We start from the raw sequence: 15,542 nt of genomic DNA, 5'->3' as shown, positions 1-15,542 counted from the left end.
AGGGACGGTGGTCAGAATCTGCCTACCCCGAAGAGTCTAAATAGGGTTAACCCTATACTTCTACTGGGGGAAGGGGGAAGGGGTGACTTCCATTGAAAAGTCACTTTTCTTATTATAACTCTTAAAATACTGCTGTGATGGGTTCAAAACTTGCCCTCATTACAGCTTTTTATTAAAAAATGGAAGATATCATATTTTGAAAGTTACAACAGTGTTGCAAGCGGGATGGAAAAAACCCTGTCTAGTACATTTTGTTTGTACACCGTTATTACACACCTTCCGCATTCCGTGGGAGCTATTTAGCAAACTAAATCTCGTCGAATTATAATGGAGTCAGTATGAAACAAGCAACCTCGTTCCCAGGGTCCTCTGAGCCGTCATTACGAGCAGCTAAAAATTTCTCCGCAATCATTTATTCAAAAGATAAAATGCCCTGGAAACAAGATGGAGAAACAAGTGTTCTCTCAGGGCGGTAAAATCACATGTTCTTAGGATTGATGACGTCGTGACAAATTTTCTTCCCTATGAAATGTTCAAAGTTATTATAAAGCACTCTAAACTTTAAATGAAATTAAATTACCCCATGGTACTTTTGGCACCAGAAATCTCAATATAAAGAAATGCTTGAAGGCGCTAGGAACGAGGTTACAAATTTTACACCACAATGTGTGTCATTAAAATAGTCTTTTAAAAAATGCTAGCCTAAAAAGCACAAAGCCTCAAAAGCCACCCTTGTCCCTAGGATTTTGCTTTTTTGATATAAGAGAAGACGTCGAAAATTACCTTGGTATCGTTGAGTGATTTTTGGCCAATATATGGCCAGATTATGCAAACGCGTTATACGTAATGTTAATTTATAGGACCAACAATGGGAGAACTTGTTTTACAAAAGTTTTAAGATAGTTTACAAAAGTTTCTAGATAGTTTACAAAAGCTTCCAATTTTTTACCTACACCCATTCTGTTATGTAAAAAAGCACGACCATTCGCTCACGAAGCGAAATTGTGGAGCACGTTTGCTACACGCGAGAGGTATACCAAGAGAATTATTGAGATTCTCAAAATTTCGATATCAAAAAAATCATTTAAAATCAGCGTAAAGAAATAGGGCTGATATTTTTGCACATAAAGCTAGGGTATTTTTTTTCTAATAAAACAAATAAGTTTGAACCGAGGGGTTAAAGTATAAGTCTAGTAAAAAATGCAATAAGTACGGCTCGTGCCCCCCCCCACCCCCGGATTTTGACCACCCCCCCCCCGTCTTTTGGTCCAGATTATTCGTCCGCCGAACTTGAACACACAAAGACGAATATGCCGTGAACAAGAAACGGTAGTCAGCATTTTAGACACGTATATTTTACAGACCTAAAATATGCCTTATTTCTTCGTATTATAGCTAATTATTGTATAATCAACTAATTACTTTGCAATTTTGCTTCTAATAATAATAATACTATTATAGTTGTATTTGTATTTTAATGCTAATTACTAAATGTTAATTGCTAGTCCTGTTTCTATTTTGTCAGATTTGGACTGTTGGTATGGTTGGAACTTTGCATATAAAATTAGTAAAGTTTGCCGGATTGTTTAGTTTTTTCTTTTATACTTTTCCGAGTTAGCCTTAATTATTTATGAGATGAAAAACAGCGCTTTCAATTCCATTGACTTGGCCATCCCTTAAAGGCACTGGAAGCTTCACTATATCAAAAAAAATTTTTTTCTTTTAGATTGTGTACAATGGGAGTGAGTGATGTAATCTTCCAATGCGTGTGGTGAAAAGAAGGCGAATTCGTTATTTTTTTTCTGCCCAAAATTGAAGCTATTTAATAAATCTTGATAAAGTTAAAAAACTGTTTTGATTTGTTTGTTCTTGTTTTAATTGTTTCCCGTGAGTTTTCGAAATTCGTTCCAGCAGATTCTGTGGCTTCTAGTGCCAGTATTTTTACGTGAAAAAAATACTGCTTTGTTGTAAGGTCATTTACGAAATCGTTAACGTTAGGACCAACTTCTACGGGTTGTACAACTCGATGTATTTCATATCATTCGGAATACTGCTAAAAGTGTATTTTTGTATTGCGCTCTTTACTGTTATCATTCTGTGGGAAAAGGCGGTACAAAATTTTAACACGCGTTATTTGTTCTTGTTAGTTTCGCGTAATCTAATTTTCTCGCACATTTTGAAAAGAGTATCCCACGCACATCAAATACTCGCGCAGTCTATTCCCAAAAAAAAAAATTGTTTTAGAATTGTTCTGCAGAGCGTTCATTTTCCTACCTCGTCCCCAGGGTTCTTCTACGCTATGATATTCAATTTTGATGTATATCGGAAGATGTTAGCGCCAAAGAAACAAGAAGGGCTAGGGACAAAGTATTGGATAGTTTAATTTTGCTTGCAACTTGCGAATCGCTTCGCAACCTTTTTTTTTAATTTCTAGTTTTTCCTAATTTATACCGTTTGTATAGGCCTTATGTACGAGCTTCTTATAATTTTTATCGGCGGAACAATTCCCGTAACTTTATTCATGCTGGGTCGCTTTGGAGGATGATGTTGCAAAATATTTGAAGGCCCTAAAAGATTTTCCACTATTATCATAGTTTTTGAGCGAATTTTTGCAGTGTTCCACTCTCAGGCAAAAACCCTCTGGGGATATTGGCCACACCGTGGAGGAGACTTTGTTTTCAATGGAGAGCAGAATAAGTGCATAAGGGTAACCTCAGCTACAAATATTTTTTGGTTTGTTAACATTTTGGCAGAAATAGGGAAATCAGCAAGAAGTGACGGAATCTGGGGTTGTTGTGGATTTGTTGCCGAATAATCTCGACCAAATGCCGTGTGCTGAATAGCTGAGTAATTAAACGATGAACTCGTTTGCCTTAACATCAGTTTTGCAAAAGAGTCGATGGTTTATCCCTCAAAAATCGATTTTAGGGAGAACTGTTGCAACATGCAAAGTTTTTTTTCAAAGGACAAGTATAATACTTGATGGCTATAATAGGAATGAAGATGTTACTCATGTAAACAAGATTCCCACCATTAAAGGCTTTGACATTTTACGTAATCCAAAACTGAACAAGGTGAGTGTGTATTACAGTACTAGAAAAAGGTTGTTTAACATCGCGTTTCACATCTCGTGACTGTATTCTCGATTCGCGATTGACGTTTTTTTTACTTTCAAATTGTATCGAGATGGTATATTAAGAAAGTGATATTACAAATATCTGATGTGGTATACGTTAGAGTAATGTACACTGAAAATGGTGTTAGTTACTCAGTCTGTATATGTTGTAACGCTCCTATTTTGAACAGGAGACTCCTGCTTTTAAATGTTCCTACCCTCCTGTTTTAAACAGGAGACTCTTCTGTTTTTAAACAAACTAGTCCTTAGCCCGTGGCAAAATCCATGGGTGCGCCCGTCCTTTTTACACCGCACTGCATGTGTCTCGATACTTGCGCAGCTAAGCTACCATTTTGCTTGACAGACGTACAGTACAGTCTGAATGTAATCTACGGCGGACGCGAAACTCGCATGAATAGTTACACAGAACAATAACATTGAAAATAATTGCCTCGCTGATAAGCAATGACCTCGCCACAAGATCTATTATTTAATCACAATAGGTTGCAAGATCATTTTTAGCGATCTATTTTACGCAAACTCTTTTGAAATTTTTAATTGCAGTAATTAAATATAAAAGTTTAGCTAGATCGTATTTTAAAAGTTTAAAAACGAAAAGCGGCAATAGAAATGTTTTTTTAAATCGCATTTTAAAAGTTTAAAACCGAGAAGCGGCGATAGGAATGTTTTTTAAGATCACATTTTTAAGATACATTTTAAAAGTTTACAGTACTGGAAAAAGGTTGTTTAACATATCGAGCACGCAATGTGAGCGGACTCACTCGATACACAATGTACCGTGTTTATAATAGTAAGAAACAATTAAAATAAGTTGTCGCGATCTATCGAGAATCTAGTATCGTGACAAAGTCCGTCTCGATGTGTCACAATGATAGGTGTTGTCAGAATAAAGAGAAAGTTTTTTTGTTTCAAACACCACTGCTTTGTCTTTTATTTTATTTTAAATATGTGTTTTTTATAAGAAATTTTTCAACTTTCGTATTTATTGAAGTAAACCTAGCGCATTGCTTTTTCAACGTATTTTTTTTCTTTTACTGAGAAAATCAGACAAAAATAATACTCAACTTATGATCCCGAACACATTCTTCTTTCTTTCCACGTGCAATACAAATAATATTCAGGGGCGCACGCTTCCGATATACTAAAGTGATCAGGGTGTTTAAATTTCTGGTTGAGTTTACTTTAGGTCTCGTGTAAACAGACTTTTACTTTTCTAAACTTTACTAAATTCCAAGCACTGAACAGCCATAAACTTTGCTCTAATATTTCTAAGCATGTGTGTTTTTTAAAACAGACACTTTCTTTGAGCTATGCTAATAAAGTCAAAAGCATACAGCAAGCATACTAGCTTTATATTTTAAACTTGTTTATTTTTTCGTTTCAATCCCATGGCATGACTGTACTTAAGTGAGTAAAAAATTGAATTCAAAAGATCATGGTCGTGTTTTTCAGTCTTTAAATTACAACTTTTATGTTTTTTTATAAAGTAGAGGGTTTTGCTAGGGAATGGAACTTGAGGATGAGTTTGGTAGTGCTTTCAAATAGCTAGGATAAGATATACGTGAGATAACAACCGTTTATATTTTTTCCAAAAAAAGATAAAAAATACAATGAAAAGAATAAAAATTTCGGTATGATAATAGGGAAATAAAATACTTTGATCAGCCCGCTCTTTTATTTATTTATTTCATAAAAGCGAGCCTAACCATCATTATAAGAAGTTAAAGCAAAAACATCTCAAGCAGGAAATATGGCTCCACCACTGCCTTTTTATACAAAACAGAGAATAACCGCTTTATATAAATTTATAAAAACACGCTGATATTGTGAGAGTTCTCGCTGCTGAGAATATAGCTGTGTCGAGACAGACAGTTTCAAAAATGATTTATAGAGTTAATACATCAGGCATAAATAAAGCAGCACGAAGAAAAGAACTTTTTTTATAGTTTTTTTTTTAATTATTTCTTATGTAAATATGATTTATCTAAAAAAATGTTTTCCACAATTCCGATTGCAATCTGTCTTTGTCACCCTTTAACATATAAAAAGTCCTGGTACATTTGAGGTTGCCTAGTGAATAACTTAGTACCGGCGAATATTGGTTATTTCAAACTTTATTATCGTAGCACTATCTGTCGCGAACCGTTCGGGGGGTATGAAAAGAAAAACCCTCACTTATTAGTGGTCAAATAAGCCAGATCTGACATGTGATTGCAGTCAAAAATTGTGTGACATTTTTTAAATTTGCAAAAACAACAAAAGTTGAACTTCTTGCTATAAAATCTCCTATTTTGTGGCTTACATTTCAAAATTCTAGAAATTATTTGGAATCATTAGCATAAACAATATCAGTAACTTTTGCAGTTTGGAACAAAATTGTGGTTAACAGAAGCATTTTAGACACATTCTAAAACTGTCAGCCACATCAGTTTAATATGAATTAAAATGCATTTTAGAACTGCTCTTTGGCTAAGGGTTTAAACTTTGCAAAAAGTGTTTAATGTTCCAGAAATTTTTGATTATAAGTCCTGAGAAGTGGCTGACATTTTTGTTAAATTTTTTGTGAGCAAGGATGTCTCTTATGTCCTGTAAGCCACAATTTTTGACTAGAAACAATATATAAACTAGAAATAACATTACCCTCAAATCTAACAAGATTTAATGAAATTTGTACACAGTGTGTACTGAAATGTGGCTTACACAGTACGGAAATATCTTCTTTCTTATTTTTAGGCTAAATTCACCAGTAAAAGCGTCAATTTAATCAGATATAATTTGATAATAAGTCCTTTGTATTTTAATATGTTAAAATTTCTTAAATGTGGCTTACTCAAGGCACATAATAACTTGAGGACTAATGTTATCACAATTCACTAATTAATTGACATAAGATTAAAGAACATCAGTGAAGAGTGTAAACCCCTGATAAATGTTAAAATTAACTCAGCTGAAGGAATTATAATTAAATGCTAGCAACTAATTAACTCATAGAAAAGCAATCCTAATAATTAACTGTTATTGTTCTGTGCTGTTGTCAATATCCATGTTCAGGTACTAACTTTACAAAATTTCTCAACAAAATGCAAAACATCAGAAATTATTTTTTACTACAGAATTATGCTGCAGTATATACATAAGAAAAACGGGTGCTTTTGAAACGTTTGTTTGGTTGACAAAACATTGACAGCCACATTATTTGTAAGAATTTAAATAGTTGTAACAACATTCATTAATAACAACATTCACTCATTCAATAAACAAATCACATTGCCATTCCATAGCAATGACATGTAACACCCAGCAGTATTTAATAGCTTAATGTCAGCCACAAAATGGTACCCACTACAAAAAAATTCTGTTATGAAATTTGCAAAGAGTGTTACAGAAGATAACTTGAAACCACTAAATTAAACGTTTACAATTTCACTGGCAAGAAATTAGATTTCAGTTTTTGCAAGCCACTTTTTGAGTCTAAATAACAATGTCAGCCACAAGTTTGGCCATCATACTATTTATCCATCATCTCTGTCTGTATTTCTGAAAGAAGAAATCGAATTGTATTGGGCTGGATGTGACAATTTTTGACTTAGCAAGCTTTTCGTTAGGGTTAAACTTAGGTCAAGCCTTTTAACTAAAGCTGTGAAGGAATCATGACAATTATTGCCCATTAACTTTATTCAATTCCCAAGCTTTGTTTACTTTTTTTGTCTAGTAAGGAAATATTGTTGTGCTGCCTTTTAAGGAGAACTAACGATTGATAACAAGTAGTGCTTAAAATGTTCATATGTGTAAATATGAACTATGTTAATTTTTTTATATTTGTTAGCTTTGATTCATGGGATATTTATGGTCAAAGTAGTACTGTTTGGTAAATTACTAACTTGTGTGATGTAATTACACAGAGATGTAAAGAAATGGGTCTGTCTCCTGTGATTGTCTCAATGTAATTTTATTCATCATGTTTTGAAACAAATATCTTTCCCGGAGTATAATAATATTTTATTTTCATAAAATATAGTTTTGGACATGAGTTTATTACTTTAAGTATAGTGTGTATTCGAATTTATTATTGAATTTTTCTTGTTAGTTTTTGCATTAAAACATCGTGAAAGACAGGTGCTTTAATTTGCTAGTTTTGAATACAACAATTCAAATGGTTTTGCACAATGAAGTGTATTGGAAGTGATTTTGTGAAGCAAAGAAAAACAAAATAGTCCTGCAGTTTTTATTTCATTACTTACTTTTGCATGTTAAATTCTTGGAAATTACTTTCCTACGATAATGTTTCGTACTAGAATTTAGTCTTCTTCACCGCTTGAACCTCATGATAAATTTAAATCACTCTGAGCAGACAAACAAGTGACTGAATTTCTAACCATCATCTTACAAATCCTGTTGAGCTATATGCACACTGTGTGACATCACAATTAAACAAAAGACAGTAACTTTTCATGATATTTTTGTTATTGTGATTGTTCATTACGTGCAGCATTTTCTTGTGATGCTTGTGTACATACTTGAAGGTAAAAAGCAGGATCCTGTCAAGGTAAAAAGCTACTAATGAAGTGAATAGATCTTTAAGAAATGCAAGGTCCAAAAGCCCTTGGAATTTTTTTTTTTAACTATATGTTTATTATATTTTACTCTTTTGGAAAAATGTTCGGATAATTTCGAGCGTATTTTTGAATGGCTTTATTACCTACAGAAATATGTCTAATTGTTCTTAGCACAAAATCCAAATTTACATCACACAAAAGGTCCTCTATAGCTGTTTTTAATCTGCTTAATTTATAAAGCAATATGGTCCTTATTGTCATCGTTCCATCCGTGTAATGCCCCCAATTTTTTTTGGTTGACCTATTGTCTGTGTAGATCTTCAAAACTAATAGTGAATACATTTTTTTTATTCTAAATATTTTTATGCATTTTATATACTCTATTGTCAATTTTGATAACAACTTTTGTTTTTGTTTAGAGTACAGCATTTAGTATTGCTGAGCGTCAAATTCTTGGCATCCATGGACTTTTGCCTCCTGCCGTTAACAGCCAAAGAGTTCAAATGGACCGGGTTATGAAACAACTTCGGACACTGCAAACTGATCTACAAAGATATATTCAACTTACACAGATTTTAGCTCGAAATGAAAGGCTCTTTTATCAGCTATTAATGGAATATACAGAAGAGCTAATGCCTATTGTTTATACTCCAACTGTGGGATTGGCTTGTCAGCAGTATGGTCTTATATTTAGGGATCCAAGGTATGGAATCAAGTATAAGAATTCGGAGATAATGTTTGTTATGACGCAATATGCCACATTTTATCTGTGTCTCTTTAGAGGATTGTTCATAACAATAAACGATTTAGGACATGTATACGATATTGTATCAAACTGGCCTGAAAGACGTGTTCAGGTACTTTTTATTTTTCTCTATGTTAACCAAACCTAGACAATTGCATAAAGAAAAGTTCTGTCAGTGGTAATAAAACTTCCTTTACTTGTTTTTTTTAATGCTGATAAAACCATTAACAAGATGGTAGATAGATAACTCATTAAAGTGAAAAGTGTGTCTAGAAGTGAAACAATATGTAAAAAATTAAAACCTATTTCCTTATGATTTTTTTAGCTTATTTCACGATTCAGTATAAATGTCACTGTTACATTAAGCTACATGATATTTTTACCTGTTGGTAGCCTATGGGAGAAAAATCTATGGGAATTCGCTTGTCAAAAAGAACATAATTGCTATCGCAGCTATCATATTCAACTCATCTGAATTCACCCCTCAAACCAAAGTGAATTTTGTGTGTCTATAGCATGACTCCTTCTCCTGCGCACATGTACAGACAAGATACTGGTATAAATATAAGAGAAAAGGAAACGCGCTTTGACTTCAGTTCAATTCTTTTTTGCATCTATTAAATTACAACTCTCCTTTTATTTCCAGATCTTCTTTTTATTGACTGCTTTGCAAATCAAAGTTATCCCTGTAGTTTATTTAACGTTTACCTCTCCTGACGAGTTAACTTTGATCTTTTTTCTGTTAGGCAGTTGTAATGACAGATGGAGAAAGAATTCTTGGACTTGGTGATCTTGGTTGTAATGGCATGGGCATTCCAATTGGGAAGTTAGCACTATACACAGCTTGTGGTGGCATTCATCCATCAGCTTGTTTGCCTATCATGATTGATGTGGGTACAAATAACGAGGTAAACAAGCAAAAAATTTTTGATAAACATATGAAGCATGAAATTCTGTAGAATGGAAATAAACTTCTGTACTAATTTTCACATTGAAGTTACAGTTTCTTGCATTTTGCCACAAGGCAGTTATACATTGTTTTGTACTTTGTATCTGAAACAGACAAAAGTAGAATTTTGGTGGATTAATGGATATACAATGCAAATATTTTTAATTGCCATGAGGAATCAGGCTTTTGTGTTATCTGTTTATTTTCAGATCAAAATTTTGTGTCTCATAAGATTATATGCTTCAAGGTGCGATTAAAGTGTATTTGAAAAAATTATTCTGAAACCTGTCAAGACTACAGAATATATTTTTGTTTGGTTTTGTATTTACAGGAGTTACTAAATGATCCAATGTACATTGGACTGCGCCAGAAACGTGACAATTCTGAAAGATATGATGAATTGATCGATGAAGTTATTCAAGCCTTGCGAAAAAGGTAGATTTTTTAACTCAGATAAATACAGATAATCTACAGGCTTTAATTTGCTTACGTTATTATTTTAGTTTGGTGTCCATGTATTTATCGAACTGTAGCTTTGTTTTGTTATTAGGTTTGGTGCCCATGTTTTAATTCAATACGAAGATTTTGGTAGTCATAATTCATTTCGATTGCTGGAAAGATATCAAAATAAAGTTTGCACTTTTAATGATGATATCCAAGGTAGAAAGATAGGTCGTTTTAGTGTTAAGATCGTATTAAGATCTTATTAGGTATGTGGTTAACAGCAAACGTAATTATTGTTTACGTTTTTATAGGTACTGCTGCAGTTGCTCTTGGCGGTATTCTGGCTAGCTTGAAAGTAAATGGAATGAAATTAACAGATCATAAGTTTTTATTCCTAGGAGCAGGAGGGGTAAGACATATTCCATTTCTTGTCTTAAAATATCCTAGACTGTTTGTCATGTAAATTAGACTTCCACCTAAAAACTTAACAGAATGAATGAAAGGGACTTATGAATCCGATTGTTTGAGTTATAATTTTCGTTCTGTTTCCCATCCAAAGTAAAAGTAGCATTTTTATTTTTCTTGCAAACAAGAACAGATAAAATATAAAATAAAAGATTAGCAGAATAGCAAATCAAAGTAAAATATTATTATACTTCCGTTTCGTATAAATGAATTTCCTGCCGAGTAGAATCTTGTAGTAATTATTCTCCTAAAAATGTTTTTAATTTTTTGTAAATATTGTCCGTTTTTAAAGTTTGTGCCAATACGTAAGTGAAAGATCATAGCGGTTCCTTTTTCAGGCTGCTTGTGGGATTGCACAGTTGTTAGTCAAGGCTTTAACAAAATGTGGTTTAACAGAATCCGAAGCCTGTAAGCACATCTGGATGTTTGATAAAGATGGACTGTTGACCAAGGTAAAGTCTGCTATTCCACTGTCGCTTTTACAGTCGACTTTCTATGACTCGAATAACCATCTATATCTTTTCACTGATTATCTAAGAAAAACAAAATCGAAATCGTAACTCTCAACATTTTACTCAACTATCTTGGGAGTTCAAGGTGTATAGGCATTTGTGCAATATGCGGAGTTTTCTTTTCTTACAGAACCGACAAGTCGGCGAAATCACTTCTAGCAACCGGATGTTCGCCCACGAGGCTGAATATATGGATGATTTTGAGCATGCTGTAAAGCAATTAAAACCTACAGCACTGCTTGGTAAGTTTATATACATTTATTCCGAAGGGACATGCCCGTAGCAACCCCAATTAAAATTAATAAAAATAATCGTTTCTTTTTTTACTAAAATCAACAATGAGATGCCATCACACACAATCGCAACAATCATGGTGACCCCTCGTCCCCACCCCCTGGGGAGACACTACCATTTCCCTGTCGAGCGATTTTGCTCTATATGAGTATATGTGATTATATTGATGAATTTATTATGATAAGATCTTTAAAGAAATGTGGTTTTACAAACTAATGTAAAAATAAATAGCAGTGGAATCTTTCTACAGAAAAAGATGATGTCCACTGGATCAGTACGACCAGGGAAACCAGAAATTAATTTAGTAAATCTGGTAACGAGCAACGAAAATGGTGACATGAGCATAATAAGCCAGAAATTTTTCCTGACATTATGTGTTGCATCATAAACGTATCTGCTAAAAATTTGCCATTTATGGACCATGACCTGAAAACCTCATCGATTTAATCACAGGTTTCGAAATTATCGAGCAAAGAAATAATAGTTTCCAAACAACAATATCTCTATTGTTGTTTTGAACTATTATTTCTTTGCTCGTTGTTCTTTGAAATATTGATTGTTTGTTTTAAAGGTGTTGCAGGAGTTGGACAAGCCTTTACAAAGGAAATATGTCAACAGATGACTCTCAATTGTTCTGCGCCAATTATATTCGCTTTGAGCAACCCAACCACTCATGCAGAATGCACTGCAGAACAAGCTTACACTTGGACTGATGTAAGTGTACTTTTACGCTAGGTAAAGTGCAGAAATGAGACCATTCTCTATGTGCCAGGAAAGGTGAAATATCTACGAACGCACAACAAAAGAAAACTAATGTCTGGGACTAGGTATTAGACTAACGATTTGAATCTCGTGAGTCTGTCAAGTAAAAATGCCTGGTGTTTTTTAAACCGGTTAGCTACTGCACCAGTCTGTTGCATGTGAAGGGACGCGTTCTCTGAACCAAACTAGGCACACGACTGAAACTGGCTTCTTTAAACTTCTTTAAACTGGTTTAAACTGGTTTAAAGTGTTATAACAAGAAATCTTATTCATTTGTAATCGTAACTGAAGAATTTTCTTTTGACATCGCACACACATACAACGTTTTGAACTTAAAAATTAAGTTTTCTTTAAAGCGCAATTTTTTAGTATATGTCTTTATTGTATTTTCCCGATCATTTTTTGGCCCACATTAAAAGGTACAAGCTGTTTTATATCGATGTCGCTTAAAATTTTATGGATATTTAAGCCTATTGTGTCAGGCGGTTTCCACATTCCATCAGCCGAGACCCGATAAAGATGTGTTTTCAAGCTAGCAAATTTTTCATTTTAGCGATCCATGAAGTAACTCTTTCACTTTAAATTATTTCCTCTAGAATGAAACCACTGACCCCTAATATTCGGGCCGATATATTTCATCTGCAATAAAAACTTTCAAAATTATTTATTTTCTTTTAACAGGGAAAGTGCATCTTTGCAAGCGGTAGCCCGTTTGCAGATGTTACTTTACCAGACGGTAGACATTTTACACCGGGACAAGGAAACAATGTGTACATATTTCCTGGCTTGGCGCTAGGTGTGATAGCGACAGCAGCTCACAAAATTTCAGAGGAAATGTTTTTGACCGCAGCAGAGGTATGATTTCGTAAAAACAGCTTCTCCCAAAAAATATCTACAGCAGGCTTTAAATGAGTGTGAAGTTAAGGATAGCCACAAAAGATTTGATTTACTATTAGGGTGACACAAATAAAGACAAATCTTCTCATCAACTTTTTAAATTGGGATTTTCATTTTTATCTGACGTTTCTATGTTTGAACTCAAGAAATGTGTATCTTGTTTGAGATTGTAAACTTCCAAAACTTCCACAGATTGCTTTTCATTTCAGACGCTAGCAGAGCAAGTTACGGACCAAAATCTTAAACAAGGAAGGGTGTTTCCACCACTGAATAACATCAAAGAAGTATCCTTTGAGATTGCTGTACGTGTGGCACAGTTAGCTTACGAGCAGGGCGTTGCAACTGTAATGCCGGAACCGAAAAGTAAAGCAGACCTGGTGTCATCTCTTATTTACGAACCTGATTACGAGAGCTATATACCTGCAACATTCTCCTACCCAGATAACCACGAAAACCACTAAAACGTCATGTGTGAGGTTCCTGTCATAGAAGGTGATATTCTCTTATATATTCTTTAATGGTACATGATATATTGCACGAATTGTAGGTACAGTAGGTATTAATGCAAAAAATTAAAAAATAATAATTTAGTTATGTTCGAATTATCAAACGTAAATTACTCGGTTTTCTGATACTGAGATTGATTGAATAAGCAAGCCAGCGCAGTATTTATTTTTTTATATTCCAAATATATAAAGGAAGACATATAGAGAACTCTCTTATAAGGACAAGTTCTTGAGGTAAAGGAATTCTTGTTCGACAAGGAATTTTGGGTAAATATAAATTGGGGGGTAAGGGAGCATCGTGGCCACCTATTTTTTTTTTGTTGCACAACTGAACGAGTTGTTCTCGGGTTTTTTTCTTCAGAAAACGAGTTTGACATAATTTATACTAGCTTTTTTCTTAATTTCCTTTTTACACGTGTCGTCCAATATTGTGATTATTAGAAAATTGACGAAAATTTTCCTGAACCATATTATAGTTGAAAAACAGTTTGCTTTAAATGTATTTATTGATATATTTATTCTCCATATGCTTGTAGAAAGTTTCTCAGCAATACATACCTTAGGGAGTTAATTTTCACGAGAGATTTGCCGTTTTGAAGAGCTTTTTATGAAGACATCAAATAAAAATGGCTTTTTTTGTAGTTAAGTACTGGATAATTTGAAAAGAAAAAATTAGTGTAAACTGGGTTGGAAAGGGGAAAAATTAATTATTTCCGTATGGTATGAACTGATGTGTATCGTTAAAATATTTCAAGGTGACACGAACACAGTTGGTCAACTAAGCAACTAAAATGCTTCAGTCTTAAGTTTGAAATTCTTAGTTTAAAATTAATAAATAGTTAGGAGATCTTAAAATTTATTATGTAATATTTAACTTTTATATTACCAGATTTATCTTGCATAAAATTCTATTAATATATATATATATTGAATTGTATTTAAATTATTGGTATTTTAAATAAATTCTTCAAAGTTTTACTCATTGATTTTAAATGTTTGTAACTTTTAAATGCTGGAAATATAATAAGCTTTTTTTGTCCCCTTTTTTTACAGAATGAATATAATGACCACGGTTCTGGAAATTAGTCGTGATGAATTAAATTTTGCAAATGAAGATATGTAATTCTTTTTTCGAACATTACGGAAAGATACAACAGATTATTTTTTTCCAGGTTGTAGAATTTTTTATAAAACTTTGCAAAGTCTGTGGAATTCAATTTTTTTTCCTCTGGTCATAATGACATTGCAGTTGTAAAGTTGAATTTTTGTATTGTGATAAGAATTTCTTGAAACACCGGATAATAATTTCGTTGATTTAGTTGCAGCCCAGGATATTATATATACAAAGCTGTTGTTTTGTTTCTTTATTATTTAAGCTTTTAGTAAAATATCAACAAAAGTGTAGAAAACGTACAGAAATACTCACATAGAGTTTTTGTTGCTTACAGTTTGACTCGGCAAGCGTTTTTGATTTAGAAGGTCAGTAAGGAACCTCCATATCACTAGACTATATGCAGGGTTGATCATCACGACCATCAGACTAAACATACAACGGGAGGACGAAAGCTAAAACACCTATTGGCCTAAGTTGTAGAATAGGCCCGGCTCGGCCTAGCACCTGGAACTCACGCAACGTTGGCTAAGGGTCCCATAGGGATTTATTGATATAAGAATGAAACAAGTACGTAAATAAATATATCGTTAAATCCTTGATACGTAAAGAACTTTACATGCCCTGTAGTTGAGGTTGAAATTCAAGTCCTAAGTGCAACGTAAAGAGCGCAAACCTATAACATGACTTATGCAAAGTCTATTCTCAAACGCAAGGACTAGGGGCGGGGATTGATTGCCGCGAACTTTCTTCCGCTGATTAGAACACTGATGTGTTCCTCTTATATTAAAACTCGTCATTGGAGAGTCTCTACTCTGTTAATTACAAGCAGCTCATTGCTTCTTACTTGTTTGGAAGGCCGAATAAATAATGCTTTCTAGCGTTACTTATATTATTTCTAGTGCAAAAAGCTTTAGCACAAGTAGACATTTTATCGTTATTTACAAAATTAAACCTAGTTGTAGTAATTTACCCGTCTTTTTTTCTCTGAAGTTGGTTTCATGGGTTTTGTAGCAACATGTTCAAACTAAGTGGTCTTTTTTGCATTCCGGAAGATGGCGTCAAACTGTGTTTAATCCGAAAAAAACCCACATAATGGCGGCTTTTGGCGAGGAATCATGTGGTAAAAGCAAGAAAAGGTGGCTTTATATTTGCTTTATTATTT

The 15,542-nt window shown here is 33.6% G+C and overlaps 1 protein-coding gene across 1 annotated transcript; it reads left to right on the top strand.

Annotated features, from left to right (window-relative positions):
- The first annotated feature begins 2,553 nt into the window (after positions 1 to 2,553).
- On the top strand, positions 2,554 to 14,186 carry LOC130644166 (NADP-dependent malic enzyme-like). The gene is made up of 12 exons (XM_057449662.1): positions 2,554 to 3,074; positions 8,112 to 8,395; positions 8,474 to 8,549; positions 9,184 to 9,345; positions 9,718 to 9,821; positions 9,937 to 10,046; positions 10,142 to 10,239; positions 10,634 to 10,747; positions 10,938 to 11,049; positions 11,673 to 11,815; positions 12,545 to 12,718; positions 12,970 to 14,186. Exons 1-12 carry the CDS (start codon positions 2,859 to 2,861, stop codon positions 13,219 to 13,221), a joined length of 1,845 nt encoding a protein of 614 aa, XP_057305645.1. The 5' UTR covers positions 2,554 to 2,858; the 3' UTR covers positions 13,222 to 14,186.
- The last annotated feature ends 1,356 nt before the right edge of the window (positions 14,187 to 15,542 follow it).

This window comes from Hydractinia symbiolongicarpus, chromosome 5, assembly GCF_029227915.1.
Source record: "Hydractinia symbiolongicarpus strain clone_291-10 chromosome 5, HSymV2.1, whole genome shotgun sequence".
Lineage (NCBI taxonomy): Eukaryota > Metazoa > Cnidaria > Hydrozoa > Anthoathecata > Hydractiniidae > Hydractinia > Hydractinia symbiolongicarpus.
The sequence above is the reverse complement of the archived record's forward strand: the minus strand, read 5'-3'. Positions and strand labels throughout refer to the sequence as shown.

What these genes read in the sequence shown, in the direction of transcription:
- LOC130644166 (XM_057449662.1), top strand. Translation starts at nt 2,859, where the DNA reads ATGAACTCGTTTGCCTTAACATCAGTTTTGCAAAAGAGTCGATGGTTT. An exon ending in GTAATCCAAAACTGAACAAG is followed by an intron (nt 3,075 to 8,111) that starts GTGAGTGTGTAT and finishes GTTTTTGTTTAG; the next exon opens with AGTACAGCATTTAGTATTGC. An exon ending in CTTATATTTAGGGATCCAAG is followed by an intron (nt 8,396 to 8,473) that starts GTATGGAATCAA and finishes GTGTCTCTTTAG; the next exon opens with AGGATTGTTCATAACAATAA.